The sequence below is a fragment of the Astatotilapia calliptera genome, chromosome 17, assembly GCF_964374335.1.
Source record: "Astatotilapia calliptera chromosome 17, fAstCal68.1, whole genome shotgun sequence".
NCBI lineage: Eukaryota > Metazoa > Chordata > Actinopteri > Cichliformes > Cichlidae > Astatotilapia > Astatotilapia calliptera.
In genome coordinates this window covers 33,341,129-33,368,408 of record NC_137438.1, presented here as the reverse complement: position 1 = coordinate 33,368,408, position 27,280 = coordinate 33,341,129, and the positions used below count along the sequence as shown (strand labels likewise).

Here is a 27,280-nt window from a genome sequence, read left to right as displayed (position 1 = left end):
TGCACATAACAGTCAACTTGGCAAAAAAACAAACAAACAAAAAACCTAGCTAAATGTTGTGTTTTTATGCTATTTGTTATTGGCAGCCTGTCAAAAACTTTGTTGCAGATTCTTTAGTTAAATCTATTAAAAAATACCCCAAAAATTTGTTTTATTAGTCCCACCTGTGGGACTAATAAAGGTCATCTTAAAATGTATTTCTGCAGAAACAAGGTGATTCGTGTTACCCAAAAACTCTACATATCTTGGTGTGGTGTGCAGTGTGTCCTTTATTGAGCACAAGTTGCAGGCCTAAAAACTAAATTCTCCGGCTATTGGAGACTAACTGAAATAATTTCTGAAGACTACTTAAAAAAACTACCAGAAACGCTTGCTTGAAAAAGTTCAGTCTGCATTAAAAAAAATAAAGGTGGTGATACCACATACTGACTGTTAGAATTGTACAAACTGTCTTTTTGTTTCATTTTCATCTATGCTTGTTCCCATTTTCCTAGCAAAATATAAAGAAATGAGGGGTAGTATGAGATTTTTGCACTGTACTACATGTTTTATTGTTTGTTTGTTTTTAGGTCAGTATTTTCTGGAGCATTATCCATAGTCCTTCAGTATTTTATTAATATTTATTTCTAAGTTACTTACGATTGTAAAGGTACTTGAGCTTCCCTTTAAAAAAATGTCAATCAATGTAAAATGATGCTGCTTATCAGTAAATACACTGGAAGGTGCGTGCGACTGCCGCCTGTAGCACATCCTGCAGAAAAGAATTAAAAGACATCATTAATCGATCGATCGACGATGCTAGCGATCTACTAGCTCTCTGCGGTGCACTTGGCATTTGCTCTCGCTCGTCGTCTGCTTTCAACCACATTCAGGTTCTGCTCGTTCACTACAGAAATGGCAACTTCAGTGAAACTCAACACCGGTGCACAAATGCCCATTTTGGGACTGGGGACGTGGAAGGTGCGTCTGCTTTCATTTATTATGCCGTCCGACTTTGCACAAGTTTGTAGTTAGCCTTTTATGTAGGCTAACATGCCAACAGAAAATATGGTTGGAGGACGAATAATGGCCGTTTAAAACAAGTTTCTATCGTATTATCTTTCGACATTTCGAGGTAAATTGCATATACCGTCTACAGAAATTACTGCTCGACATTATTTTCACTTTAGGACCCCACCTTTGGGAGTGGAGCCAACCTTGGCCGAGTTTCTAGAACCATGACAAAGTCTGTGCGAAGCTGGGGCAGTCCTCTAATGCCCCACGTTTGCTTCACTGTTATTCAGTGCGCAGAATCAAGAGTAGTTTAAGGATTTGTTACAAGTCGTGCTACGTAACTGCTGCTGAAACACAGCTGATACATTTACCCTGCTTGTGTAAACAGTAAGGGCAGCAAGTTTAGTGTACTTGAAAGCTGAGATCGCTGTATTCTCCTTTTAGATATATATATCCATCCATCCATCCATCCATTCGCTACCGCTTCTCCTTTTCAGGGTCGCGGGGGGCGCTGGAGCCTATCCCAGCTGTCATAGGGCGAAAGGCGGGGTACATTTAATGAATATTAAATGTATTGACCTTTCCTTCTTAAATAAAGGATGGAAATTGAATTTGTCCCCCAGATGTTGCTTTTAGCTAAGTGGGTATAATGGAAAAAGTAGCAATTAACATTAGGAAAACAGTTAGACTATAGCATCACTGGACGAAAGGTATATGTGAAGAGGACACGAGACAAGGGCAGTGTAGATGTAACCTATTTAGTGGTCCTTTCCCAACAAGACAAAATCAGGAACTGGAACTCGTGTTTTCTAAGTTACATTTTGTGAAGTGTGCAAAATGTTATCTGCATAGAGACAACAGGTCCATGTATAAGTCTACCATGATGTTTTGGTACAGCAGTCTAAATGATTCTTTTAACTGCCAGGGTGAAGTACCACAACAGCTAACCATCTCTTGTTTGTTAGTCTCCACCTGGCAAAGTTGCCGAGGCAGTGAAAGCAGCCATTTCTGCAGGTTACAGGCACATCGATGGTGCCTACGTCTACCAGAATGAGGTAGAGGTGGGTGAAGGTATCCACACTATAATCAAGGATGGTGTGGTCAAAAGAGAGGATCTTTTTATTGTAAGCAAGGTGAGCTATTGGTGCAAAAAGTACCTTTTTTTGTTTGTTTGTTTGTTTGTTTGTTTTTAAGATTTTATACTAAATTGATGAGCAGTGCTTATGTGTGCTTTCATTTCCCAGCTGTGGTGTACTTTTCATGAAAAGTCCTTGGTTCGGAAGGGTTGTGAGAAGACTCTCAGTGATCTTAAACTGGACTACCTAGATCTCTATTTAGTGCACTGGCCCATGGGTTTTAAGGTAGGACCACTTTTGTTTTAAACATAAAAATATTTTAACTCTTTGCTGCCCTCATCTTGTTTAGTGGCATATAATCCTTTGTCATGTTACAGGCAGGTGATGAGCTTTTTCCTTTGGACAGTACAGGACAAAGCATCAGTGATAACACCAGCTTCCTGGAGACATGGGAGGTAAGTTAATAAGACTGTGTGGGATAGATTACACTTTGCCATACTTATAGTGCTGTGCTAATAATTTTGTGTATGGTGTGAGGATTACAGAGGTCAAAGTATATCACTTTAGTGACAATGGCAGACTTCATTTTGTTTTGTGGAGGTAAGAAATTGCGTTGCGTGTCAAACCAGGAAAAACTGCACCGAGAATGTGTGACAGGGTCAGTCATTTTGGATCAGGAAGGATCGTGGTTTAAGGGAAAAGATGGTCATGTTATACAGATACACGGCACTAACATTTATCAGAAATGTCTTCATTGGCACATTATTTCCTCAGTCCCATCTGCTTCCAATCAGTCAGCATTTTTTATGCAAGACAGTTCTCCTTGTCACGCTGCACAATGGGTAAACCACTTCCTTGACGTTGACAAAAATGAAATAATGAAATGACTAGTCCAGAGTCCTGAAATGAACCCAACTGAGAACTTGTGGGATTTTCATTGAGGACAAAGTTATGGCCGAGGAAACCACCACAGTTATCAAACAGTGAAAAAATATGGGAAGAGAGAAAAAAAACAATTCTGCAGATATACTGAGGTAATTACAAGAAATAGGCCTCCACTACTTCCAACTTTCTTTTTTTTCTGTAGCCATTAATAATTTCATTATTAATGAAAATATCTTTTCTGCTTCAGTGGTTACTTGTCTGTAATTCTGATTAGTTACTTTTATTTATTTTTTTAATCTGTTTTTAATTTTTAAGACAAAATCATCATCTTGAAGGAAAAAAGGGTTTTATATCATTGCATATCATGCGTGCTCACACCAAAAGTCCTTGTGCACCAAAGTCCTTGTGTTTATTTTTTTATCCCAAATGTTCTCAGGGAATGGAAGAGCTGGTAGATGCTGGTTTGGTCAAAGCTATTGGGATCTCCAATTTCAAAAAGGAGCAGATTGAAGCCATTCTCAACAAGCCGGGCCTCAAATACAAGCCTGCCAACAACCAGGTATGCTAAATGATTTGTATTGTATAAAATAACCGTTTCTGTTTGTTGTTGGAGTTAGCTGTTGTGAAAGTTAAATACTCAGGGCTATGAAGGAACAAGAAAACATTAATGTTTCATGCTTGCTGTTCTTAAAGGGCAAGAGGCCGTAATAGCATTATCTGTCTCCTCCTGTGAGGCCTGAGAAATAAATGTCTTGTTAGTTCATGATGGGCCGCAGCAGTTTCCCCTCAGGCTGGGCCAATTAGTTGAGGTGACCTTATATTTTTGTTTGTTCTCAGAATCATGGTTTACCATCAACGTCACGTTGTGTCTTATATTAGATTAAAAGCACAATTCTTTTCCTTTTTGTCATCAGAGCACAGCAGTGCTATAGCTGCTTATCAGGAAATTTATCACTGAAAATGATGCCAAATGGATCCAGCAGACTCTGAAGGCTTATGGTCTTGTATCTTCTTCTAAGCCAGTACTAAAATACTTCATTTAACCATGCTAAGAGTCTTTATATACAAATATTAGTCCTTTGACAAGACATTCAATGCAGAATTTTTAAGTGAAGCTGTTTTTCCTTCTCTTTTCTTCAGTCATTTAATGGAAATACTAAAGTGGTAATAATAATAAATAATAATAATAATAATATAATATATAATAATGAAGGGGTTCAGTGAAATGATACATGCATAGATTTATCACTCTTATTTGCTTCTCATTTTTCCCACTAGGTGGAGTGCCACCCATACTTGACCCAGGACAAGCTGATCAACTACTGCCACTCCCAGGGTATCTCTGTGACAGCTTACAGCCCCCTGGGATCCCCTGACAGACCATGGTCAGTAGGCATGGCAAATATGTTTGCCTCAAAATGACTTCAACAGGCCTTGAAAAGTGACCAAATACTCCACACTCACATTGGTTGATTCCCTTTATAATATTTATCAATACTGTTCAGCGTATTATATCCCTTTAGCGAGTTTCAACTCATGACTCTTGTTCCTCTTTCTCTCTGTGGCATATGTTGTCACGAGTTTGATATTAAGTAACAAGCCAATGAGACCAGGGTCTCATTTATTTATTTTTTTACAGAATACACTATTTTGTACACAGAGAAAATCTTATTGAACATGTATTGAAAATGCAGGGCTAAACCAGAAGATCCCTCACTCCTGGAGGATCCCAACATTAAAGTCATTGCTGAGAAACACAAGAAGACACCTGCTCAGGTACAGCTGTCCTTCTGGGCAGAACATGCCACTGATATATTCTATTTTATTTTGAGTAACTTCTATCCAAGAGAAAAAAGTAAAATCAATCTGCCTGTTGTACTCTGGAACATTATATTGAGCGTAATCACCTTATCATGTTAATAGCCTGAATTCTTTTATTTCCAGGTCCTGATCCGCTTCCACGTCCAGAGAAATGTGATTGTGATCCCTAAGTCAATCACACCGCAGCGCATTCAAGAGAATTTCCAGGTCTTTAGCTGGGGAGATTGATTATCCTTCCATTTTGTTACTTAAACTTCTTTTGATTGGGTCATTATTCTTATATTTTATACACATTTGCAGGTGTTTGACTTTGAATTAACTGAGGAGGAAATGAAGACTATACTGGGATTTAATAGGAACTGGAGAGTCTGTCCAATGCAATGGTGAGACAGGATAATTGTGTGCGCTTTAAACAAAGAGTTGTGAGTTGGATAACAGGGAGTCATGACTTGAATTTCATTTTTTTCTTTTCTCCCTCTCTCTCTTTGTAGGGCCACAAAGCACAAGGACTTTCCATTCAACGCTGAATTCTGAGAGGAAAACTGGAAAGTTTCCACATGTTAACGCTGGGTCTTTGTTATTGCTTACTTTCCTCTTCTTTATGTGTTTATGCTGTTGGGTTATTGCATATAAAATCAATCAAATCTGGAAAAAAGTTCCCACTTCACACTCAAGCACGTGAAAGTTATTGTACAAAAGAAGTCAGTTGACATGAGGGGTTAGGTGGAAACACTGATTTTTATTTTTATTTTTTTATTTTATTTTTTTCATGGAATGACCCTGCTGTAGCTTTGACTCCTCTTACATTTCTCAGGTAAAAGAACACCTGCTTCCTGTGTTACCACTAAAGTTTATACACACACTCCAAAGACAACTTGATGCTTAATTTGATCTTTGGGTTATTATAACATATAATTGTGTTTTGGATTTTGCACTCCTGTAGTGGCATATTGGCATTGAGCCTTGGGGTGAAGTAAATGTATTTGTTAAGTTACTGAAGAGAATAAAACATAGACTTTACAATGTCATTTAGTTTGTAGTTTTTCATGTCTAGTAGTGTCACATGCAAGAGCAATCTTAACTACCTTTAAGCTTTCATGTCCAACAATTTTTAAAAATGTATTTCATTTATATAGAAAATTTGATTTAATTTGCATTAAACGTGAAACCTGCAGTCCCTGACAGAGGCAAAAAAATGGCGAATTTATAAACTTATCTCTGTGACGCACATGTTGCCTTAGAGTCATGCCATACAGTATTTGGTGCTTTGTATTACTGTGTATTACTGTGTTATAATGGTGTGGCTTTTGCTTCTCATGCTCGTTTTATTGTCGAGCAAAGCGAGCGCGTTCACTCCACACTAGGGTCTGCCCATCTATCTGCAGTGAAATCTATTGTCAGATGGAGGCAGTGTACAAGTTATGTGCTACAACCGGTCTGTAGGCCACTCTTTCTTGTGTTGTTGCTGTTCTGCGAGCCGGCCGTAGAAAAGAGCGAAGTTGTAGGATACAAAGAGCTGACGTTAAACTGAGTGTTTAAAAACAATTAAAAGTCTTACTCCTGCCATTGTCTGTGCTTTTCATGCTTTGTTTTATGATCTTTGAAGTTTATTTACTGTTCTCCGTTTCCCATGAACCCCTGTGTTCCGTATTCCGGCACACTTGTCAACCAGCTGTCAATAGCCAGTCACATAAGTCATCCACTTCCAGCGACATACAGTCAGGATCTTCGAAGACTACCCTGCAGCACGCTTGTTAGAGCTCTTCTCCCCCTGTGTGACTGAAAATTGTACACGGATAGGTACATTTGTGGGACTAGAAATCCTGCTTCAGTTGTTGCTAGTTTAATAAAGTCCCGTGGAAGAGAATAAAATAATTATATTTAAAAATAAGAAGGAAGGACCAGCCCAAGCAGAGATTTATTGTATTCAATTCAGGTTTATTTAACGTTAACGGAGATTTGCCGTGTTAATGCGGTTATGGCGTTAACGTCATGTTAGTGAGATTAACGCTGGCAGCACTAGTATAAATAAAAAGAAGCACAATGAGGAACTGTAAAATGTACAGCTCAAATTGGAGCTACAAAAAGAATAAAAACTTCATAAAAGAGTTTATGAAAGTTGGCTACACTATTGTATTTCGTGAATCTGTTCACTCCCATAAAGTGATGCTAGCATTGCATCACCACACAGAAGTAGCAGTACCTTTTTGGTCTTTTAAAAAATAGTTTGTCTTATGAATGATTTATGAATTAAACACTCTTGGCCCACAGGCAACATGTTTAACATTCAGGGCATATAGTTGTAGAGGTTTCTGTCATGTCAGCAGGGTGCTGTCATTTGTTGCTCTTGGGCAGCAAACTGCATATTTTCTTATTACACTGTCTTTTCATTTTTTTTAAATTATGTATTTATTTTAAAATGCAGTAACACAAAAGACATCAATGTCTGATAAAATAAGGAATAGAAGGGGATTTGACCTTTCACCCAAGGGTGAAGCAATCCTTTCAGGAACCAAAGCACCAGCAACTGGTAAAATTAAAACAAGTTTATTTATTCCCTCAGAGCAACGATATACAGTTAGGATTCTCTTCTTAGGGCACGTGATTTAAATTTTCATCTTATTATCAGGCAACTTCAGCATTTAATGCCAGCTGATCATTTAATCATTAGTGCCTCTAATGTTTCGAGATGACTGAGTTATGGGATATACACGTAGTCAAACTATGCACCACAATGAACTTGTACTAACTTACAGAAAATGGACACTATATATTTTAATGGGAGAAAAGACTGATTGGACAGTTATGATCATCCTTTCTGGCAGTGAGGATGAGTGCACCCCAGGATTAGGTCAGGGGTCAGGCATCCAATGTGATATGTGCTTTTAGATCTTATTAAGGTACCCACATGTAAAAGCCACACCTGCCAGTGGTTTCCTCCCAAAGTCCTACATAAGGTAGTAGTGTCTGACACAATAAGAGATGATGATGATTGATTTACCAACAAAGTCCCCCAAGCTCCCAAAAGTAAGGTGCTTTTTTCCCCCTTTCTCCTAAGAAAAAAAAATTTATACCATATAGGTATGAAAGGACAAATGTTTGTTGTTGTTTTTTTTTAATCATGTCAACAAGAAGATGCTGGGTTTTTTGTACTGGTAGATCTACAGTTTAATTACTGGCTTATTTTGTGCCTTTTCATCCATAATTTTAATTACATGGTTTACAACATGATGGATTTACAAACTGTAAATTAGTTCTGGCAGAACTATTTGACATTTTCACTGAAATGCCTCTCTCATTCCAAAACCCTCACTGTGGCTTAAAAAGCAGCTGAACTCACATTCATCCAATGCAAACACAAATGTCCTAACAGGATTTTTAACAAAGCCACACAAGTTGCATTGTTCATTTTATTGATTTATTTTTAAATTCTGGAGGAAACATTCATGCAAAACTGATATAAACAAGGCATGGTGAACCATATTAACTTAGTATTCTGCATTAAGGGGAAAGTCTTTGTGTTTTGAAGCCCTGGAAAGAGAAGACAAGAAATAGCCATTAATTGATAGCACAGTTTATTTTAGAATAATGCCACGTCTTTATTTTTTCTGTATCCCCTTTACCCTTAATCTTCCTTTATTTTTACTCACCACTGTAATGTGAAGCCTCTCCAGTCCTTATTCAAGCTGAGGATGTCCTTCATGTCATCTTTGCTCAACTTGAAGTCAAACAGCTGAAAAAGAAAGAACCGAAAAATAACTTATAACCTGCACAAACTATATGAGCTGCTCTATGGAACCCAACACGTATAATGAAAATCCAAATGAGAACATAGAAAAACACAAATTTTTGCATAAGTCCATGACCTAAATTCCCCCCAACAATGCAGATTTCTACACAAATAAATCTAAATATGATAACTGCTCAGTGTGAATACACTATATTAGCTAAAAAAGACTAAAAACAAAATCTGCTCATGAATATTTATGATTACTGTACCTGGAAGTTCTCCTTGACACGATGGGGTGTTACTGACTTTGGAATGACAACCACATTTCTTTCGATGTGGAACCTAATCAGAACCTGGGGATATGGTTCAAACGAGCAGTGGTCATTCAGTTCAGTATTATTTAACTTTCCCATGATTTAAATATTTTTTTAATAAGCCTTCTAATCCACCACATGACAGTATTGATTTTCTTCTTGCTGACGTCAGTAATTTAACTTTTGAAATGTTGCATTGCATAACTGTAAGCACACAGGTTTTGGTTTTCCATGGGAGACAACATGCAGCCAATAACTAAGATATTCAATATTAGTTAAATACTGCATCTCGTTGTTCTCTGGTTGTGCTGCACACTCGTGATCCTACTGTCTGATATCTGACCTTTTACCCAACATGAGATGTCTCATTTAGAAATTCAAATTTCAAAATTCCTGACTTGTGTAATTCCTCAGTACCTGTGCTGGAGTTTTCTTGTACTTTTGAGCAATGGCCTTGATCTTAGGTTCCTCCAGCAGCGAGGGTTCATCAGATGAAGCCCTTTAGTAGAAGAGGACAAGAAAAACAATGTGACACTGTTAATATCCTCGAGAAGTAAAGCTGATTATACTCCTACATTAGCTTTGTTTACAATAGATTGTACATCCTCTTACCAGGGTCTGTCAGGGGAGCCTAGAGGACTGTATGCTGTCACTGTGATGCCTTTTGAGTGGCAGTAGTTGATCATCTTCTCTTGAGTCAGATATGGGTGGCACTCAATCTAAGAAAACAACCACATTTCGGGGACTTTGTTTTATTTTTATTTTCATTTCATCTTTTAACAGTGCATGCCTCCAGAATTCAAAATAAATAAAAAACAATTTTGCAAAATCTACCTGGTGGTTGGCAGGCTTGTGCTTGAGGCCAGGCTTGTTAAGTATGGCTTCAATCTGGTCTTTGTTGAAGTTGGAAATGCCGATAGCTTTGACCAAACCAGCATCCACCAGCTTTTCCATGGCCTTTAAGATAAATCATAAACTGGTTTTAGCACAGCATATTTTAATTTGGTTGTCAGCAAGTCCACGGGATTATCACTGTGCAATAAGTCATTTATATTACCTCCCAAGTGTCCAAGAAGTTGCTGTTGTCAGAAATAACCTGCCCATTCTCATCCACAGGAAAAAGATCATCTCCTGGCTGCAGTGGCCAAAAGATGTGTTCAAGACAGTATTAAATTTAGACTGCATAGTTCAGTCTGATAATACAATTCAATTTTATTTTATTTATATAGCGCCAAATCACAACAAAAGTCGCCTCAAGGCGCTTCATAGATACAGAGAAAAACCCAACAATCATATGACCCCCTATGAGCAAGCACTTTGGCGACAGTGGGAAGGAAAAACTCCCTTTTAACAGGAAGAAACCTCCGGCAGAACCAGGCTCAGGGAGGGGCGGCCATCTGCTGCGACCGGTTGGGGTGAGAGAAGGAAAACAGGATAAAAGACATGCTGTGGAAGAGAGACAGAGGTTAACAACAGATATGATTCAATGCAGAGAGGTCTATTAACACATAGTGAGTGAGAAAGGTGACTGGAAAGGAAAAACTCAATGCATCATGGGAATCCCCGGCAGCCTACGTCTATTGCAGCATAACTAAGGGAGGATTCAGGGTCACCTGGTCCAGCCCTAACTATATGCTTTAGCAAAAAGGAAAGTTTTAAGCCTAATCTTGAAAGTAGAGATAGTGTCTGTCTGGAAGCTGGTTCCACAGAAGAGGGGCCTGAAAACTGAAGGCTCTGCCTCCCATTCTACTTTTAAATACTCTAGGAACAACAAGTAGTTCTGCAGAGCGAGAGCAAAGTGCTCTAATAGGGTGATATGGTACTACAAGGTCATTAAGATAAGATGGGGCCTGATTATTTAAGACCTTGTATGTGAGGAGCAGGATTTTGAATTCAATTCTGGATTTAACAGGAAGCCAATGAAGGGAAGCCAAAACAGGAGAAATATGCTCTCTCGTTCTAGTCACTGTCAGGACTCTTGCTGCAGCATTTTGGATTAGCTGAAGGCTTTTCAGCGAGTGTTTTGGACATCCTGATAATAATGAATTGCAGTTCATTATAAACACTATTATATCACAGAGATTTTAGAGAAAGTTAACTGTATTGTAAGGACTGGACAGAAGTTTCCAGACCTTGGTCCCCATTGGGAAATGCATGAGGTAAAGATCCAGGTAGTCCAGCTTCAGGTCCTTGAGAGTCTTCTCACAAGCTGTTCTCACCAGAGATGGAAGGTGAAAGGTGCACCATAACTAGGAAAAATAAGCAGGAGTTTTACAAACAAGGTGTCTCATTTCCCCCAACGCTGTAAACATGTTATAGTATGACCATTGTACCCTCATTATTTCCTTATGCAACTAACAACATAACTACTATAAAGGTACTGCTGCTTAGCTGCTCCTTTATTTCCAGAGTGGTTGCTTTTGATTCAGCTTAGATACCCTTCCTGACACAACCCTTCCACCGACCCTTGGAACCAGCACTAGGAATTCACTAGCTTGTGTCTTTATCCCATCTCAGCTGGGGATCTTTCATGTAAAGGGATCACCATGGTGTGGAAAGCCACATGCCTCAGGTTGTCTTCCAAAGCCACTGCTTTGGAAGACAACCTGAGATAATAAAATGGTTTATACTCATTTTTATTGGCTCTCTCTAAAGCTCACCTTGCTCACAATGAATAGGTCTTCCCTCTTTACCACTCCTTGATCAATCATTGCATGGATTCCAGCTCCAACTTCTTCTTCATTCTGATACACATAAGCGCCATCTATGTGTCTGTAGCCACAACTTATGGCGACTTTCACGGCCTCAGTCACTTTTCCTGGTTCTGACTGCACAGGTAAGGTGATAGAAAAACATGGAATGAATAAAGCAAGTGTGAATCACAAGAAGGCAAGCAGTTTGTGACCGCTGCGTTGTTATGGTAAAATGATGTTGGAATAAAGACCAAAAAGGACAAGATAAGTACTGCTGGAGTTATTGGACTGTTTAATTCATTCATGCATACCAGTGACATCGCGTCACGTAGGATTAGCCTCTACAATCCAGTTTATTTTACTTTAGTTGCACTATGTAAATAACATGTTACTTTGGTTTCTTTTGTAACCAGACTCTATCAGCAAGATAGGGAATTTGTTATATAAAAACAAATTAAATATAAATAGTACAGATAACATAGACGAGTGAAACCAGTGAAAAATAATGAGAGTAGCAGAAATATTCATTGAAAAGTAGGGTGAGCATGGACAGATTAGCAGTCTCCCACAGAGCTAGTTTAAAACAAAAAAATCTAAGACTTACCCTCCAGGTGCCCAGACCCACTATTGGCATCTTTGCTCCATTGTTAAGTGTAACAGCAGGTATCATCTTAGTAGCTTTGAAGTAACGTTCTCAACCTATAGTCGGAACACTCACTGTTTGAATGTACTGACTCATGCTACTATATACTCTCTCTAATAGTAGGAGGAGACCGTCTCTTACATAATCATAATATCAGTGAAATAGGAAGGCTTTCAATGGGCCCCGCTTTTCTTACACACAGTGCAGAAATATTCTGTTAGGTGTACATAAAATTTTTTAACGGGTAGTTCTAAAATTTCCACAATTTGGATAATGTGGAAAATTTGAAAGTAATGTCTTTATTCAGTCTGAGCATAATTCTGAAAAGCTGCAAACAAAATTATTGTGTTACTGAAACTGACATTTGACTGCATCTCACTTTAAATTGGTAACCTCTTATATGTGTAAACATAAATCCGCAGACAAAGTAAAATGAAATTTTTTAATTGACACTTACCATTGATACCTCTTACAACGATGCAGCAATAGATGACTCCTCTAGAGTTTACAAAAAACATGTCTGTGACATCAATTAGTGTATAGTCACTATAACGTTCACAACCATATACAGTGCTGTAAACTTGTCAGAATCGAGGCAGTAAGCAGTCTCAGTTGTGTCAAGAGTTTACAGGAAAGTGAAAAGTTAGTATACAACCATCACAGGAACGCAAAGTATTGTAAATAAGATTATGCAATTTGATAAAGTTTCTATTAGCACGGCTTGCGATTTTAGGTCAGTCTGAATGAATTAATCCCCCCTCAAAAATAATCTTTGAACACAGGACGCGGAGGAGAAGAGACAGCAACGTGTGTTAATTAAAAAGCTTCAGCGGAAGATTGCTGCAGGGTTTATTCAGCAAACCAAGGTTAGGAAAGCCTTTCAAAATATATGCTCCCAAGACCAAAAATCTGTCAGAACTCACTTACTATAAACTAGTGGGAAACACACACAAAAGAAAAATTTTCTTTTTCTGACTGAGTTGGGTTTACAGCAGTAGGATAGTGAAGCAGTAACTTTTTGTTGACTAAAGGCCTGTTCTGTCAAGGTGAAGACGTTGTAAATATACGTGCGTTTATTGAGATGTTGGTGCATGTTATCTTCAGAAGGCAAAAGATAACATGTGATTCAGCACTCTGTTCTCAGAACAAAATGCTGAATCATGCAGTGAATATTACTTCAGCAACACACTGAAAACTACAGCTGCAGATTCAATGATATGTTAAACGTGACATGTCAAAGTGGAAATATGTCTAAATGCAGATGTTCTCACAAAGATCACAACGTTAATGATAAAAACTTTAAAAACTTTTCTCTGCTCATTAGAGTTAATATAGATATACAGTCCTCCTCTTTGTCAGGAACAGTTTGTTCTTATGGGTGCTTGACCCTGTTTAGCTGAATTCCAAAAGAATAACTATGTTATGTAACCGGAAGGTCACCGGTTCGATCCCTGGGCTCTTTGTTCTGGTCGTTGTGTCCTTGGGCAAGACACTTCACCTACCGCCTACTGGTGATGGCCAGAAGCGCCGATGGCACGATATGGCAGCCTCGCTTCTGTCAGTCTGCTCCAGGGCAGCTGTGGCTACAACTGTAGCTGCCTCCAGCAGTGTGTGAGAGTGAATGAATAGTGGAAGGATATATATAAATGCAATCCATTATTATCCTGATAATATGTATGTTTTTATCAGTTGTGTTAAAAATGTAGACACAATCTATGTATATATATTTTCACAATTTTTTGTTTTCAAACTGATTTTGATTATGACTTCTCTTTTACACCAAACTTCCTTCAAGGAGATAAAAGTTAGGCCCAAGGTTTTCTTTCCAAAGCACCAGATCAAAATCTACTCGATTACCTTTTGAATGTGGTGGAACAAGACAAATCGCACAGACAAATCTGCAGCAATTGTGCGATGATATCATGTCAATATGGACCAAAATTTCTGAGGAATGTTTTCAGGACATTGCTGAAATTGATGCCATAAAGAATACCAGAAAAATATGTGTGTGTCCTCAGCGGCCACACCGAAGATGTGAGCAAGTGGGTGAAAATTTTATCTGACAGACAACTCACCCAAGCAAAGCAAAAGGGTTGAACTTTGCTGTGACACCAAGACAAATCCCGCTAGTGGAACTGATCACAGTGACAGAAACAGCAATTCAAAATAACAACATTGCAGATGTGGAAGCAGAGCAACTACAGATGAAGGTTTCGGCCTGTCCCAGCAATGCAAAGGTTGCGGTGATGATACAGCAATGCAGGAGGAGGAGAAGAAAGCATTCACATCGCTTAATAATGAGAACAGCAATACCATCCGTCCAGCAGACAAGGGTAAGTGCACAGTTTTGCTAAACCAGAAAGATTATTGTGAGAAAATTTTGTCACTGCTCAGTGACCCTTTGCATTAGTACCTACTTGAATTGACTCACCACGGACGGACGGTGAGGCAAGAATATACCTGCTGCTCAGTCTGTGGCTTTTCGTCAGACGCTGGGAGCACGGAGTTTGGTGGGGTTTTTCTCCCGTTGCCGGATTTCAAAAAAGGTGGTTTTGATTTCCATGAACAAGCCGAGTTGGCAAAACTACAGATATTCTGTGCTTATGTAGAAGTACAGATACTACTGTTAAAAACTACTCCAGTAAAAGTTGAAGTACTGAGTCAAATTCTTTACTTAAGTAAAAATAGAACTGTACAAGCTCTGAAATGCACTCAAAGTAAGAAAGTAAAAAGTAGCTCTTTGGAGGATGTTTCTATTTGTGTGCAAAGCTATATGAACCTTGTGTTATATTATTGTGTTATATTAACATAATGATAAAATAATATTAATAGATGGGAATACAAACGTTCAGTCTAACTTTTTTAAAATTCTAATTATACTCAGCTTGAATCTGAAGGGAAAAAAAGGAAAATATATCTATTTTCTGTTGCCTACATTGTAAAGGATGACTTTGCCTCAAAACAGGAAAATGTGTACAGTAAAGTGGGATTCAGCAGGTGGGGGAACCCTAAAATTGGTTGTAATCGCTGAGTGTGGAGGGGGAAAAAAATCATAACTGACAATAATTTCTATTGAGAACTTCAGGAGACTTTCAGACTAGTGTACAGGCTGTGATCAGCTGACCTGCTGCTCTTTGTGGATTTACACAACGTAATTAAACCAGATGTCAGCAGATATTTCATGAGTTGTCCTGCTGATTCCATCCTCCACTGACAGCAAGCATTGTTTCTGCTGCCTTTTTTCTAGATGGTATAAATTTGGTATGAAGGTGCAATTCAGTCAATGAATCTAAGCATCATCAGCTGAGGTTCATATGAATGTCTGCTACACTTGATGCAACCTTACTCTGACCATGAACGACAGTCACTGGGCACCAGTCACACATTGTTCTTTACTTTAGAACCATCACAGTACAGCGAATTAACCTGTTTATCCTGCACTAACCTGTTTATTTTCATGCAGCTTTTAAATAGCAGTTAGTCTACCTCGATTTGTTTTACAGCACATTTCACAATATGAAAAAAACATAATGTTGAATGTACAGACCGAATATCTGATTTAAAAACATGAGGAATTACATGTAAGCTTTACATTTACAGTTTATCAAATACCACTAAACAGTCCTTACATTTAAATCCAATCTCTCTTCTTTCTCTCATGTCTTTCTTATCTTTCTCCATCTCTGAGTAAAGTTAGCCCTCTTTCTTTTCTCTCCTGTGAAATACAGCAACTGGACCTTTAGCTAGCAACACACTGTGTGACAAACTGCCCACAAACAGTTTGTGTTTGCTGATGTTTGTTAGGCTGATAGATACCTTGCATTTGAAACTACCTGCCACTTTTTTTAAGCCACTCCCTTTATGTTTGCTCCTCTTCAGTAAGGCTAGCTAGATCCTGAAGTACCGCAACTTATAGACACCTGCAGTCATTCTGGTGTTGTGTCAAGCAAGCAAGAAAGAAGGAAAGAAAGAAAGAAAGAAAGAAAGAAAGAAAGAAAGAAAGAAAGAAAGAAAGAAAGAAAGAAAGAAAGAAAGAAAGAAAGAAAGAAAGAAAGAAAGAAAGAAAGAAAGAAAGAAAGAAAGAAAGAAAGAAGATTAATACACGAACAGGACTGCCTTTCATGTTACAGTTTAGTCTCAAATCGCTTTGATGCCTGAAAGCTGGCAATGACAAAACTTCCCTCAAATGCATTAAAGCTAAAGTAATGAGTCTGTTTTGAAAATGTAAGGAGAAGAAAGCACAGATATTTGTTAAAACATGTAGGGAGTAAAAGTGGTCAGGAAAAACAACTACCTTTACCGGAAATTTGTACCTAAGTATAGTAAGGAAGTATTTGTAGGAGTCAAGGAGGCCACTTACATCGAAAGGGAAATACCATCTCTGAAATAGATATTAAACGCTTGAGTATTTTGCATAAAAAAATAATATGTATTTAATGTGAGATGGCTTCATGCCCAACTAGCAGAGCCTGCCCTACAATTTAACCAAATCAGTTACCTCATTTGTATCACAGTGTTATATGTGTGTTGTCATAAAAGACAAGATAACAAATGCTTTATTAGAGCTTTATAAAGAAATCTGCAGTGTCATGCTAGCTCTGTGACGCTGCAGATTTGCAAGACCATGGTGTACTGGATCTCTAACCTTATTCAAATTTATGAAAAATATGATGGCCATCAGGATTACTTGTTAACCAGTGTTTATTACTTATTAGCCAACCTTATCACCACAGAGCTCTCTGCTAATACACATGCTCACTTCATTTTTTTTTTTTCAAATGGAGACGTTAAGGGGATTGCTATGCCACAGTCTTTTTTCTTCTACTTTCTCTCTTGTTGTTTTTAATATTTTATTTTATTATCTTGTGGTTGGATCTCATGAGCATTCGGTTTTAATGCTTTAACCCTCCTGCTATGTTTGTTTCTCAGGTACAGCAATTAAGTTAAGCTTTTGCTTTGTACTTGAGGAAAACCCACTAAATGACATAGAGAAATTGTAGGAAAATGGTTTGCCATTTCATGAAATGAAATAATTATGTTATTTATTGCTGTGCTGGATAAACAGTGGGTAAAAATATGTAATTAAGCCAACTTTAGATTTCAAGATTGAAAGATAAAACAGGGAGGGGATTTAAGGAGAGGAGATGCAGTTAGAGTCATAAGTATTTTGACAACAGCAGATTTTTTTGAAAATATAGTCTCTCAGTGGATTATGAGAGAAATTCAAACTTTGACTTTATTTAAAAGTGTTTAATAAAAGTATTGTATTGAGTGTATAGGTGTTACAGATACCCCTCTGTGAATCGCTGCCTTATCGTGGTGGAGGCGTTTGTGTGTCCCAGAGATCCCAGGAGCTATGCTGTCAGAGAGATTTTGCACCCTGGTAGGGTCTCCCATGGAAAATTAGAACTGGGTGAGGGAGCAGACAAAGAGTGTTTCAAAAGACCCCTATGAGTATACGATCAAAGGAACGGTTCACCCTTCTTGTAATGCATTATAGCCCGAATTTTAATAAAAAGCATTACCTAGGTTTCTAACCCACCATGTTGTTATTTTTGTCAAGGTTGCCTCTGTGTCACCTGATAAGCCAATGAATGTTGCAGATTGCGCTCAAAACACTTTTCCTGCTTTAAGAAAGTATGACCTCTACTGGAAGTAGGCAAGAATTGCTTATCAGGTAAAATGCTGGCAAAACTGAAAGTGGGTTACTTGTGTATTTTGGTAACTGGGTGACCCAAATAAGTAAAATTGGGGGGTGGGTTATGATCCATGCATTTGAACCCTTAAAAAGAGCGTGAAAAACTGTCTTTCAGTCAAATCAACTATTAAGTTTCACATAAGAATCATCCAATGTGCAGTTGTGTTGTGTTATGTAAATATCCTTGAGTGGATCTCTCACTTACTGTACAAAACTGATACAGTCTGTTTATCTGAGACTGTATAACACGTATGCATGTAAAACAGTGTGCAGAAGCCAGTGCAGCAACTTGCACTTTGTGGCTTCACACATCAAGCAGCTTCTCCTTTTAGTTGCATCTCATCTCATGAGACCACATGACACGGAACTTATTCTACATTTGCATTGGTGTGTGCTTCACATGCAAATATAATTCATATTTTATAATCAGAATACAATCATAAACAATAAAGCACATTAATAACAAAGACCAATTACACAAGTGCATTACTGCCTCCCTCCTTTCCCAATTCAGTTAAACACAAGCACAAACTTTCCTCTAATATATATTTTTTTATTCATTCTCCAAACATTTTGCAACCAATTGATATTCAAGACACTCACGCACGCATTCAAAGTGCAGACATTAGACAATGACATTTACACAGCACGGTCTATAGAAGATAGGCAACATGAAGAGCAAAGGTGCTAAATATTGCACGTTATGATCAGTTTAGGGAATCTTAACTTGTCAGACCACTCAGTTTGACTGGCAGATGAGCCTGGGTGGTTTTTGTGATAGCTGGTCCAAATGAAAAAACAAAACAACAAACAAACAAAAAACAAACAAACAAACAGCCAAGCAATCACGCATGCAAACACCTCCGCCGACTTTGCCTGTGGCCAAGTCTGCCAGTTTTTGTCATAGGACTGATGTTAATTTCCAACCCTGACTGAGTAAAAGGTAGATGCCACTCTGTTGGAAGAGGAAAAAAAACAACAACAACCAAAAAAAAAAACCTAAACGAGGTAACAGTTGATAATGGCCAAACTGTACACATTCCAGGTGAATGTAGTGCATCCACAAATGCAGTTAGAAGAATTGATTGTTAATGTATCCTTTCACCAAAATAAAGAAAAAAAAAAGGGGGTTGTCAGGAAACCAAATGTGCAAAACCTGCAAGTCTTGGTTTTGGATGAGAAAAAGGTTTCTATTGATGAGATAAAATAAAATATGGCCTATATAGCTGCAGAGTTATGGTTTCCCATTTTCACAAATGTGAATTCTAACGCATCTAATTGCTTCACTGCTCAAGAGAAAAGTACTCTTTTTAAACTAAGCATAGGCCATGCCTGAGAATCAGATTGTAAACATAACGAACCTGGAAAGCGAGGTGATAGGGAGGTATCTGACTGATCTTAAGACTTATTACTATGCTATAATAATAATATGAATGAGTTATTGCTTGGAAGCAGCCATTTTTCAGGCTAGCTTAGATATTTGTTCATACAGGAAATTACATGCAATTACAAAAAGCCACACAAAGCCACTCTGTTTCACCAAGTGATAAATTAGCTTTCAATTTCAAAAACCACAAAGAACCCCCCCCCCCACTATCCAGCCTGTCTTAAGAGCAGTCAGTGAAGGTGGTCACCATGTTCCCCCTACGCTGCGTCACTGTCCTGCAGTGTTGCTTCCCTGAGCCCTGAAATCTGTTCTCAGTCCTGGAGCTGTGCGTGTGAAAGGAAAACATCTTCTCCAAGTCCTCAAACATATCATCAAATAGTCCTCCGCCAAAGCTGCCCTGCTGAAACTGCCTCCTGTGCCCATTCATGGCCTCTCGATGAGCCTGGAAGTGGCTGTCAAAGTGTCTCTTGTGGTGGGAATTAGAGTGGGAGTGAAAGTGGTGTTGGTGGTGTTGTTGTTGTTGATGTTGACCAAAAGAGTCAAAGTCTTTGAAAATGTCATCAAAGTTGAATGACTTGAAGTGCTGGTTAAAGTCGTAGTCTCCTCCTCTCTGGCCCTCCCCTGATGAAGCACTATGTCCAAACTGGTCATACTCTTGCCTCTTCTTATCATCCGATAAGGTTTCATATGCTGGAGGACACAAATATATATATAAGATTAAATTCATTAGGAAATAAGTTACAAAAAGCACAGAATGGGGCGTGTAACCCTTTAGCCGTTACCATAGTGTGCAATTACGTCAACAAAAACAAGGAAAGGTGCGACTGCTGGGGCAGATCCTCCCCTTTAAGTCCACTCTAACATCAGAATCCTTAAAAAAAAAAAACTTTTAAGTAGCAACTATTTTGCTTTTAGGTCTCTAGATCAACTGTATGAGGACTCTTTCCCAACAATACAGACTGACATAATGTGTAACTTACCCTCTGCTATTTCTCTGAACTTGGCTTCAGCGTCTGGCCCCTTGTTTCGGTCAGGATGGTACTTCAGGGCCAGCTTGTGGAAGGCCTTCTTGATCTGCCGCTCGGTAGCATCTCTCGGCACCCCTAGTATGTCGTAGTAGTCCCTTTTGGCCAGAATGAACTCTGAGATGAGCAGAATATGCACTGCTAGCAGCAACGTCGACTGCGCTGTGGCCATACTGGTGGTTTAGACACCTTTCCGTCTGTGAGAACAGCATTTAGACAACTGTGTTAAAAACGTTTCACACAATTCTGAAACACTTCTGAAGCCTTAAAAGGATAAAATTGTTACCGTTTTGTCAAATGATACAAGCAGTTATTAACTTTCGAGCGAGTCTGAAGGCAGAAGGCGTCGCAAACAAGAAAAATGACGACTTTTACTGGAAAAGAGGAGTAACTAGTTTGACCTTTTAAAAGCTTGTAAATTATACCCTATAAAGAGCCACCGGCGGCAGCTAAGTTAAAGTAGCTAAGTTAAAACTGAGAGCTTACATGTATACAAGGTAACAAACAGCCTGGGGATACTGGTGTTAATCGCCGGAGGTTCCAGCTCAGCTGATGTGAAACGAAAGCTAACAGTTGTTGTCTAGCTGCATTCCTGAGCCGTAACACCACGACTCGCAACGCCATTGGTGGGTTTCCGAACACAGTGATTCAGACCGTTGTGATTGGTGGAAAATATGCGCACGTGGAAGATTTAAGGCCAGGGCGGAACGTAGGTATAGGTAACGCAAGAAAATAATCTGCTTATCTTTTCCGCCTTTGCTTTTCTATTCAATTTTGACGTAATCGATTTAGCAGAATTAGAATACTTAAATAATCCGAGGGTTGGGGAAAACGGAAGCATTGAAAGTCAATAGTAAATTTAAATGAAAGATTTCAAAGATTAAAACGTCGATTGTACTTTATAGACAAATGCCGTAAGACCTATACAGGTTTTGCCATCGGTACATTTTTTATTTAGCGCGTGCGTTATTATTTTGTAGGTTTTTATTTAATACAAATAATGAAAATAATAATTTTATTTAAAAAAGTTATATCCTCATAGGGAATCTTAATTTCGATGCAAATATGTCTAATAAGTGATGACGTGAAAGAGCCAGTAAAAAAGAAAATAAATGCTGTACACGTCACTTCCGTTACGAGGGCCACAAACCGGATATAATCATCTACGAGCTGGTTTGTGGGGTTTTTTTTCTTTTTTTCTAATTGTATCCTCGAACGGGTCTCGCCGATGTGTTTTCATGTAGTCTGTCTACAGATATGCCACGCTACTGCGCTGTGAGAGTTTGCAGAAACCGTGGGGGGACTGCATCAAGACAAGACAGCAAGAGAATCAGCTTCTACCCGTATGTTTTTGTTGTTTTAGTTAATCTGTAACGTGTTGCTTGGCTTAATTGGTGAAAGATGTCACTTGCAGGAGGTGCAAAAAGGATGTCATCTAAGTATATCATAGTGCTTGCTTGTAATGACACGAGGGTAGTGTTGGGCTGATCCAAATCACACTCCAGTGCTTAGAGTTAAAGCTCTCTATTATCGGTCTATCTCTCAAAGGTTTCCTTTGCAAGACAAGTCCAGGCTTCAGAAATGGGTGAGCAACATGAAGAGGGAGCAGTGGACCCCTAGTCGACATCAGTATCTGTGCAGTGAGCACTTTACAGCGGACTGCTTCGATATTCGATGGGGAATCCGGTACCTGAAGAATACAGCCATCCCCACCATTTTTCCTTCTAGTGAAGATGTATGTATCTAGAAAACATCAAGCTCAGAATACAATTTTAGCTTCTTACTAACTTCTTAAACTTTGAGTATAAAGCGTAGTCTTGTGGAGTTAAGCCTGTATTTATATATATATTTGTATATATTAGTACTATGTTATAACAGTGACTGCAAGGAAAAGAGGTAGTGAAGGCAGGTGAGTTTAAATACCTGGGGTCAACCAATCAAAACAAGAGACAGGGTACAAGAGTGGTGACGAAGAGAGTGCAGGCAAGGATTTAAGCAGTTTCTTACCACGCGTTTGTTGCGCCAAAACTTGTTGATTTTCTGTTAATTCCCATTAATGAAGACCTTTTATCTTTTATTCCAGGACGATGAGAAGAAAACGACAAACCTGAAAAGAAGCCTCAAGGCTAAAACCAACATTTCACTCGGTGATCCTGAGCTTGCAACATTCGACTCTCCTGCCAGTAAAAAAAGGCCACTCATTTTGAGCAAAACAGGCAGAAAGTCCCAGTCAGCAGTGATAAACAATATGTCTGGGGAACGCACAGAGATGGTATTTGAACCTGCAGTGTTGGACTCTCATTTAGAACGTTCTGAGATACAGACTGGTGCTTGTGAGAAACCACTTGATGGTGAAACGGCAGCACAGTCTCCAAGCAGGGAACTCTGTTCTGAAGAGCAGGCCGAGTCCACTGTGACTGTATTGTGCTGTGAGCCAGGTTCATTCTCTGATGCAGGGGCAAACATGGATGGAGATGCATTCCAGGCAGTGCTGGGTCAGGCTTTTAGCTTTGTCCCCATGGAACTGGTCAAGGACAAAACCACAGGCTGTTTTTTAGCAGAGAGTGGACTCACTGATGAAGAGAAGGTTTCTGTTTTTGAGCATTCGTACTGCAGACCGGATACTGACAAAGATGAGCTCTGGAGGAAGATCTTGAGTTTGCACGCAAAGATCTTAGAACTGGATCGCAGGGAGGAGAGCACGGTGGCTAAGATCCGTGCCCTGGAGAACGAGGTAGCCCTCCTGAAGAGGGATGGTGCTGTTTTTAAAGAGAAGCAGAAAGTTTAAAAGAGTGTATATCATCTGTGCTGGTCTGAATTTTTACAAGATGGAACGAGATGTTAATATATTCTTACAGTTAATTTGCTTTTGTAGAAATGTTGCAAATGCTTTCATACAAACCTTACACAAAGCACACCAGAAGACGCTGCGCTTCAGTCATATGTCTGCTGGATTCCTTAATGCTGACCTGAATTTATGCGTACACACATAATAAAGTCAGACCAGCCTCAGACCATGCATATCCTCAAAGGATGAAGCCATGGCTGTTTTAGACAATTTAAACACAATTTCTAACAAAATAATATAGCAAATACCTAAAAAAAAAGAAATGACAATAATAACAATGTAATATATATTCATGTATTCATTTACAGTTTTAAAAATGTATAAAACTATAACACAGAAATAAGTGTAATGCATTCTAATGAAGAAAACACAAAATATGTTTTACATAACACAAAAATGGGGATACCTTATCACACCTGTGATCATATCCCAGCTTTAAGTGGTTAAAATGGGGGACAGATAACAATAATAATAATAATAATAATAATAATAATAATAATAGTAAATAAGCATGGCATTGATGTGCTTTCATCATTGGTCCATTTATTGCGTCTTTAACATCAAACCTTTGTACTTCTGTCTGAACAGAAGCTTATATGATGTGGGTTTTTTCTCCTCTTTTTTAACCATTACGACTGCTGTGCAAACACAGAATTCATGTTCAGTAAGCTCACAGCTTTCTCCACCATACACATCACCGTCTCTCCACGCATTCCTATATAGAGAAATGTGGGGTGGAACAATGTGGCACATGCCTGTTGGGTTATTATCAGTATAGTGATGAGGAAAACTGGCTGGTGTCCATGTTTGATTGAATGAATGAAAGAAGGCCATTGTGCCTCATTTTATCCAGCTCAGTGTTCCACAAAACGGTTCCCTGCTTCTGTTATTACACACGTGTATCAGATCATCTTTAAGGTTCCACCTGCTGGAGCTGGATTACAGCTTCTCAGTGCTTTGTTACAGTGCATAATTATTATTATTATTATTACGGGATGCAGTGCAGAAGTTTTAGGAACCTTAGATGTGGTATCTGAACGGACGCAAATTCTGCAACATGACTGCAATCCAGAGACATAAAGAACAAGAGCCCTGCAGCAGATGCATCTGAGGTGCTGCAAAAGAGCTGGGGCAACTTCTCTGAGATGCTTGGAACGGCCTTTCTGCTGAGAAGCTTGAAAAACTGTGAAAGTTTTCCTGTTCTTGCTGTTTCAAAGTTGGCCACGCCAAAAATGCATTACTGCACTTTATATAAGTTTACTAAATAAAAACTATTATTTGCGAGAATGTTTAGTGCCTAAGACTTGTGCACAGTAATTTTCTACTCTATCTTGTGATCAGTTTTAACTTCCTAACTTATTAATGGTTATTTGACTGCTGCCCTGTGCAGCGTTGTTGCATTTCACTGTGTGGTCTGTCGGCAGCTTCCTTTGTTATACTCAGTTTGTTTGCTGCACGATGTCACTGTTATCACTTATGCATTTCATATGTTTTCTTTTAACAAGATTTAAGTGGTTTACATTTAATGTACTGGTGTGCTGCTTAAGTGCTACATGTTATACAATTAGTCATTTAATTGTGTTTTGTTTTAAGACTGAATTAATATAAATAGAACTGGACAAACTGTGATACCTTGATGTGCTGCTGGTAAATTCTCTCCATTTTAACTCTGTTGTATCAGTGCATTCATTCATTTTTTTTTCTTCAAACATTTAGTCTGCAAAAAGAGTATTGAGTGAACATTGATGCAGGTGTATTGTGATGATGGCAAACTAAGCATATGATTCAGTTTTCATGCAGGGGCATTTTTTGTGCAGTGTAGATTCAAGTGACAAGGGTCAGGTGACCACAAGTCTAGATTTTCTGGGTTTGAAATTGAGCTGAAGACTACTGACAATGTGTTCATTTGTTTTTCTCCTCATGTTTTGAAAATGATGGTGATCCAGCTTAAGTATATCTCTTTGTGCTTCAGCTCCACCTGCTGGAGAAAGAAAATCATCATCGCTGTCTTTACACGATGCTTTACACAATAGCTGGCACCTATTTAAGCACAAATTGCTGTTGTTGCCTTTATGCCTCTCAAACTGGAATTGAAATAATGCTGCTGTGCATTTTCAGTATTGGGATACTGCTATATATCTCAGAGATATCTCAGCTTTCTTCTTCTTTGGTGGATCACAGTAAAAAGTGTTTTAAGTCATTCTTACAGCCTGCTTTAGCCTAAACTAGTAAAAGTCTGAAGAGGTACTTCAAGCCAGGTGTTTTACTTTCATCCAGCCATCCATCAATCCATTATTTTAATACCTATCCAGATTCAGGTACCACGGGCAGCAGTCTAAGCAAAGACATTACCACCCAGGCATTCCCAGGTCAGTCTAGAGACACTGACGCATTCCCAAGTCAGTTTAGAGACATTTAGGCGTTTCCAAGTCAGTTTAGAGACACCCAGGTGTTTCCAGTCCAGTCTATAGACAGCTAGGTGTTACCAAGCCAGAAATTCCTCACCTAGGAGTCGTCCAGGAGGCATTCTAGTCAGATGCCTGAATCACCTAAGCTGTCTCCTTTCTATATGGAGGAGTGGCGGCTCTACTCTGAGCCCGTCCCAGGTGACCAAGCTCCTCATGCTGTCTTTAAGTGAGACTCCAGACACCCTTTGGAGGAAGCACATTTCCAACACTCGTGGGCTTTCTCTTTTTTTGAAAAACGAAAAACACTCAAAAAGAAACAAAGGCAGACAGAGAGAGTTGTCTATAACTCTACAAAAGCTGTGCAAACACAACAGTTACACATCTTTTGAGATATTATATATGTTATCAATATTCTTTTTTTAAACATCAGGATTATCCACAGCATCATGACAAGTGAACTCTGTCCACGCTGTTCTTTTGAGATTAAAATGATAAAAGATTATAAAAGATATATCTAAAACTTATATCTAAGTTTATTTGAACACTGACTTTTTAAGTGTCAGCGAACCTGTGTGTGAAGTTCTTAAAACTTCTGTTTTAAGATGAAAATAATCATTTAAAAATGTCAGAGTCTCTTTAAAATGTGCAGGTCGATTGTTTTGTGTTTGACCTTGTAATATCTGCTATGACTAGGGAGATTTTAAAGGTTGTGCCCATATCCTTCGCAGACCTTGGAAACTCAGCGTACAGATAAGCGTCTCTCATAGGTCCAGGCTTTTTGCATTTGTGATTTAGATGAGCAACAACTAGACAAATAGGATAAGCTATTGCTTTTTGGCTGTCCTGCTACTCAAACGGCATCTTGTAAATTTGTTGTTGCTTAAAACAACCGTTTACTGTATGCCAAAATGACCTTCAAGCTACTGAAAAAAAGTACTAAATACCACGTATCTTTGTCTTAAAAAGGTTAGGTTTTGATGCAGTGACTTGTACTAAGAGCTACTGAAGTAGTCATGCATATGGCTTGGTGGTAGTTTCCCTGGTATAATCAAAAAACAGCTGACATATAGACTGAGGATAATAGAAAAGTGAGATTGAATAAGAATAGCAGTAGATTATTGCCCCAAAATTAATGAATATAGATGCCTTATTGTCAAATAGACCCCCCAAAAAATCCTGCGAACAGAGTTTTTTTCCTGCTTATGTTTTAACAGAAGGGGTTCTTCAGTCTAAAAGTTATAAGTCTAAAAGTGTTTACTGTGAAACCATCCATATTGGAATGAGCAATAGTGCCATGTCGTGACCAGATCAGTAACATTACCTCAATTTGGAAAGATAATTTAAACCAAGCATTAATAAGAGCATGAGATAACACAACCTTAATGACTTAACAGAGATTCATCACATTGACTGAACCAAACATATTAAGTGAAAAAAAAATTAACTGTAGAAAAAGAATTAATTGTTAAAGAACACAAAAAACCGTTTATTTGAAATTTCTTGTGAGACATTTAAAGAGACATCACTTATATCTCAGTCAAAGGGCAGGGGGGCTGTCAAGAAGCCATTCTTAATGAAGGGAAACAGAGACATAAGGCTGATGTATGCCAAATTACACAAGAAGCTTCATATGGGGTTGCCACAGCAGATGGATCCATAGATTTTTATACCAGGTGTCTTTAATGATGCAGTCCACCCTGACATTGTGCTCAGTCTTGTACCAAAGTGTTATATGTCATGTGTTAAATATATTTGTTAA

At 38.6% G+C, this 27,280-nt stretch overlaps 4 protein-coding genes across 6 annotated transcripts; 2 read left to right on the top strand and 2 right to left on the bottom strand.

Moving 5' to 3' along the window:
* Positions 1 to 790: 790 nt before the first annotated feature.
* Positions 791 to 6,339, top strand: LOC113009224 (aldo-keto reductase family 1 member B1-like). Of its 2 annotated transcripts, XM_026147418.2 has the most exons (10): positions 792 to 960; positions 1,959 to 2,126; positions 2,238 to 2,354; positions 2,447 to 2,524; positions 3,391 to 3,513; positions 4,233 to 4,339; positions 4,649 to 4,730; positions 4,899 to 4,982; positions 5,076 to 5,158; positions 5,267 to 6,339. In XM_026147418.2, exons 1-10 carry the CDS (start codon positions 895 to 897, stop codon positions 5,307 to 5,309), a joined length of 951 nt encoding a protein of 316 aa, XP_026003203.2. In that variant the 5' UTR covers positions 792 to 894; the 3' UTR covers positions 5,310 to 6,339. The 2 variants fall into 2 exon arrangements, with proteins under 2 accessions (XP_080147631.1, XP_026003203.2); XM_080291505.1 differs by lacking the exon at positions 1,959 to 2,126 and having other exon boundaries at positions 791 to 960.
* Positions 6,340 to 8,179: 1,840 nt separating this feature from the next.
* On the bottom strand, positions 8,180 to 12,273 carry akr1b1.1 (aldo-keto reductase family 1, member B1 (aldose reductase), tandem duplicate 1). Its single transcript, XM_026147091.2, has 10 exons — positions 12,117 to 12,273; positions 11,480 to 11,647; positions 10,952 to 11,068; positions 9,877 to 9,954; positions 9,654 to 9,776; positions 9,432 to 9,538; positions 9,237 to 9,318; positions 8,775 to 8,858; positions 8,426 to 8,508; positions 8,180 to 8,306 (listed from the first exon to the last, which is right to left on the bottom strand). The coding sequence occupies exons 1-10, from the start codon at positions 12,180 to 12,182 to the stop codon at positions 8,264 to 8,266; spliced, it is 951 nt and encodes a 316-aa protein (XP_026002876.1). The 5' UTR covers positions 12,183 to 12,273; the 3' UTR covers positions 8,180 to 8,263.
* A 6,112-nt stretch (positions 12,274 to 18,385) lies between these two features.
* On the bottom strand, positions 18,386 to 20,892 carry LOC113008962 (dnaJ homolog subfamily B member 9). Of its 2 annotated transcripts, none has more exons than XM_026146943.2 (3): positions 20,752 to 20,892; positions 20,221 to 20,462; positions 18,386 to 19,930 (listed from the first exon to the last, which is right to left on the bottom strand). In XM_026146943.2, the coding sequence occupies exons 2-3, from the start codon at positions 20,435 to 20,437 to the stop codon at positions 19,461 to 19,463; spliced, it is 687 nt and encodes a 228-aa protein (XP_026002728.1). In that variant the 5' UTR covers positions 20,438 to 20,462; positions 20,752 to 20,892; the 3' UTR covers positions 18,386 to 19,460. The 2 variants fall into 2 exon arrangements, with proteins under 2 accessions (XP_026002728.1, XP_026002729.1); XM_026146944.2 differs by lacking the exon at positions 20,752 to 20,892 and adding an exon at positions 20,552 to 20,677.
* A 491-nt stretch (positions 20,893 to 21,383) lies between these two features.
* On the top strand, positions 21,384 to 23,156 carry LOC113008961 (THAP domain-containing protein 5). The gene is made up of 3 exons (XM_026146942.2): positions 21,384 to 21,608; positions 21,814 to 22,000; positions 22,349 to 23,156. Exons 1-3 carry the CDS (start codon positions 21,523 to 21,525, stop codon positions 23,051 to 23,053), a joined length of 978 nt encoding a protein of 325 aa, XP_026002727.1. The 5' UTR covers positions 21,384 to 21,522; the 3' UTR covers positions 23,054 to 23,156.
* Positions 23,157 to 27,280: the final 4,124 nt, after the last annotated feature.

Bases quoted from the DNA above. Each gene is read 5' to 3' on its own strand.
- LOC113009224 (XM_026147418.2), top strand. From the start codon at position 895: ATGGCAACTTCAGTGAAACTCAACACCGGTGCACAAATGCCCATTTTG. The intron at 961-1,958 runs GTGCGTCTGCTT...CTTGTTTGTTAG, and splicing joins TGGGACTGGGGACGTGGAAG to TCTCCACCTGGCAAAGTTGC. The intron at 2,525-3,390 runs GTAAGTTAATAA...AAATGTTCTCAG, and splicing joins GCTTCCTGGAGACATGGGAG to GGAATGGAAGAGCTGGTAGA.
- akr1b1.1 (XM_026147091.2), bottom strand. From the start codon at position 12,182: ATGATACCTGCTGTTACACTTAACAATGGAGCAAAGATGCCAATAGTG. The intron at 9,777-9,876 runs GTAATATAAATG...TTTATCTTAAAG, and splicing joins ACTTCTTGGACACTTGGGAG to GCCATGGAAAAGCTGGTGGA. The intron at 8,307-8,425 runs GTGAGTAAAAAT...TTCTCTTTCCAG, and splicing joins AGAGGCTTCACATTACAGTG to GGCTTCAAAACACAAAGACT.
- LOC113008962 (XM_026146943.2), bottom strand. From the start codon at position 20,437: ATGGCCACAGCGCAGTCGACGTTGCTGCTAGCAGTGCATATTCTGCTC. The intron at 19,931-20,220 runs GTAAGTTACACA...TGTGTCCTCCAG, and splicing joins GTTCAGAGAAATAGCAGAGG to CATATGAAACCTTATCGGAT.
- LOC113008961 (XM_026146942.2), top strand. From the start codon at position 21,523: ATGCCACGCTACTGCGCTGTGAGAGTTTGCAGAAACCGTGGGGGGACT. The intron at 21,609-21,813 runs GTATGTTTTTGT...TATCTCTCAAAG, and splicing joins AAGAGAATCAGCTTCTACCC to GTTTCCTTTGCAAGACAAGT. The intron at 22,001-22,348 runs GTATGTATCTAG...CTTTTATTCCAG, and splicing joins TTTTTCCTTCTAGTGAAGAT to GACGATGAGAAGAAAACGAC.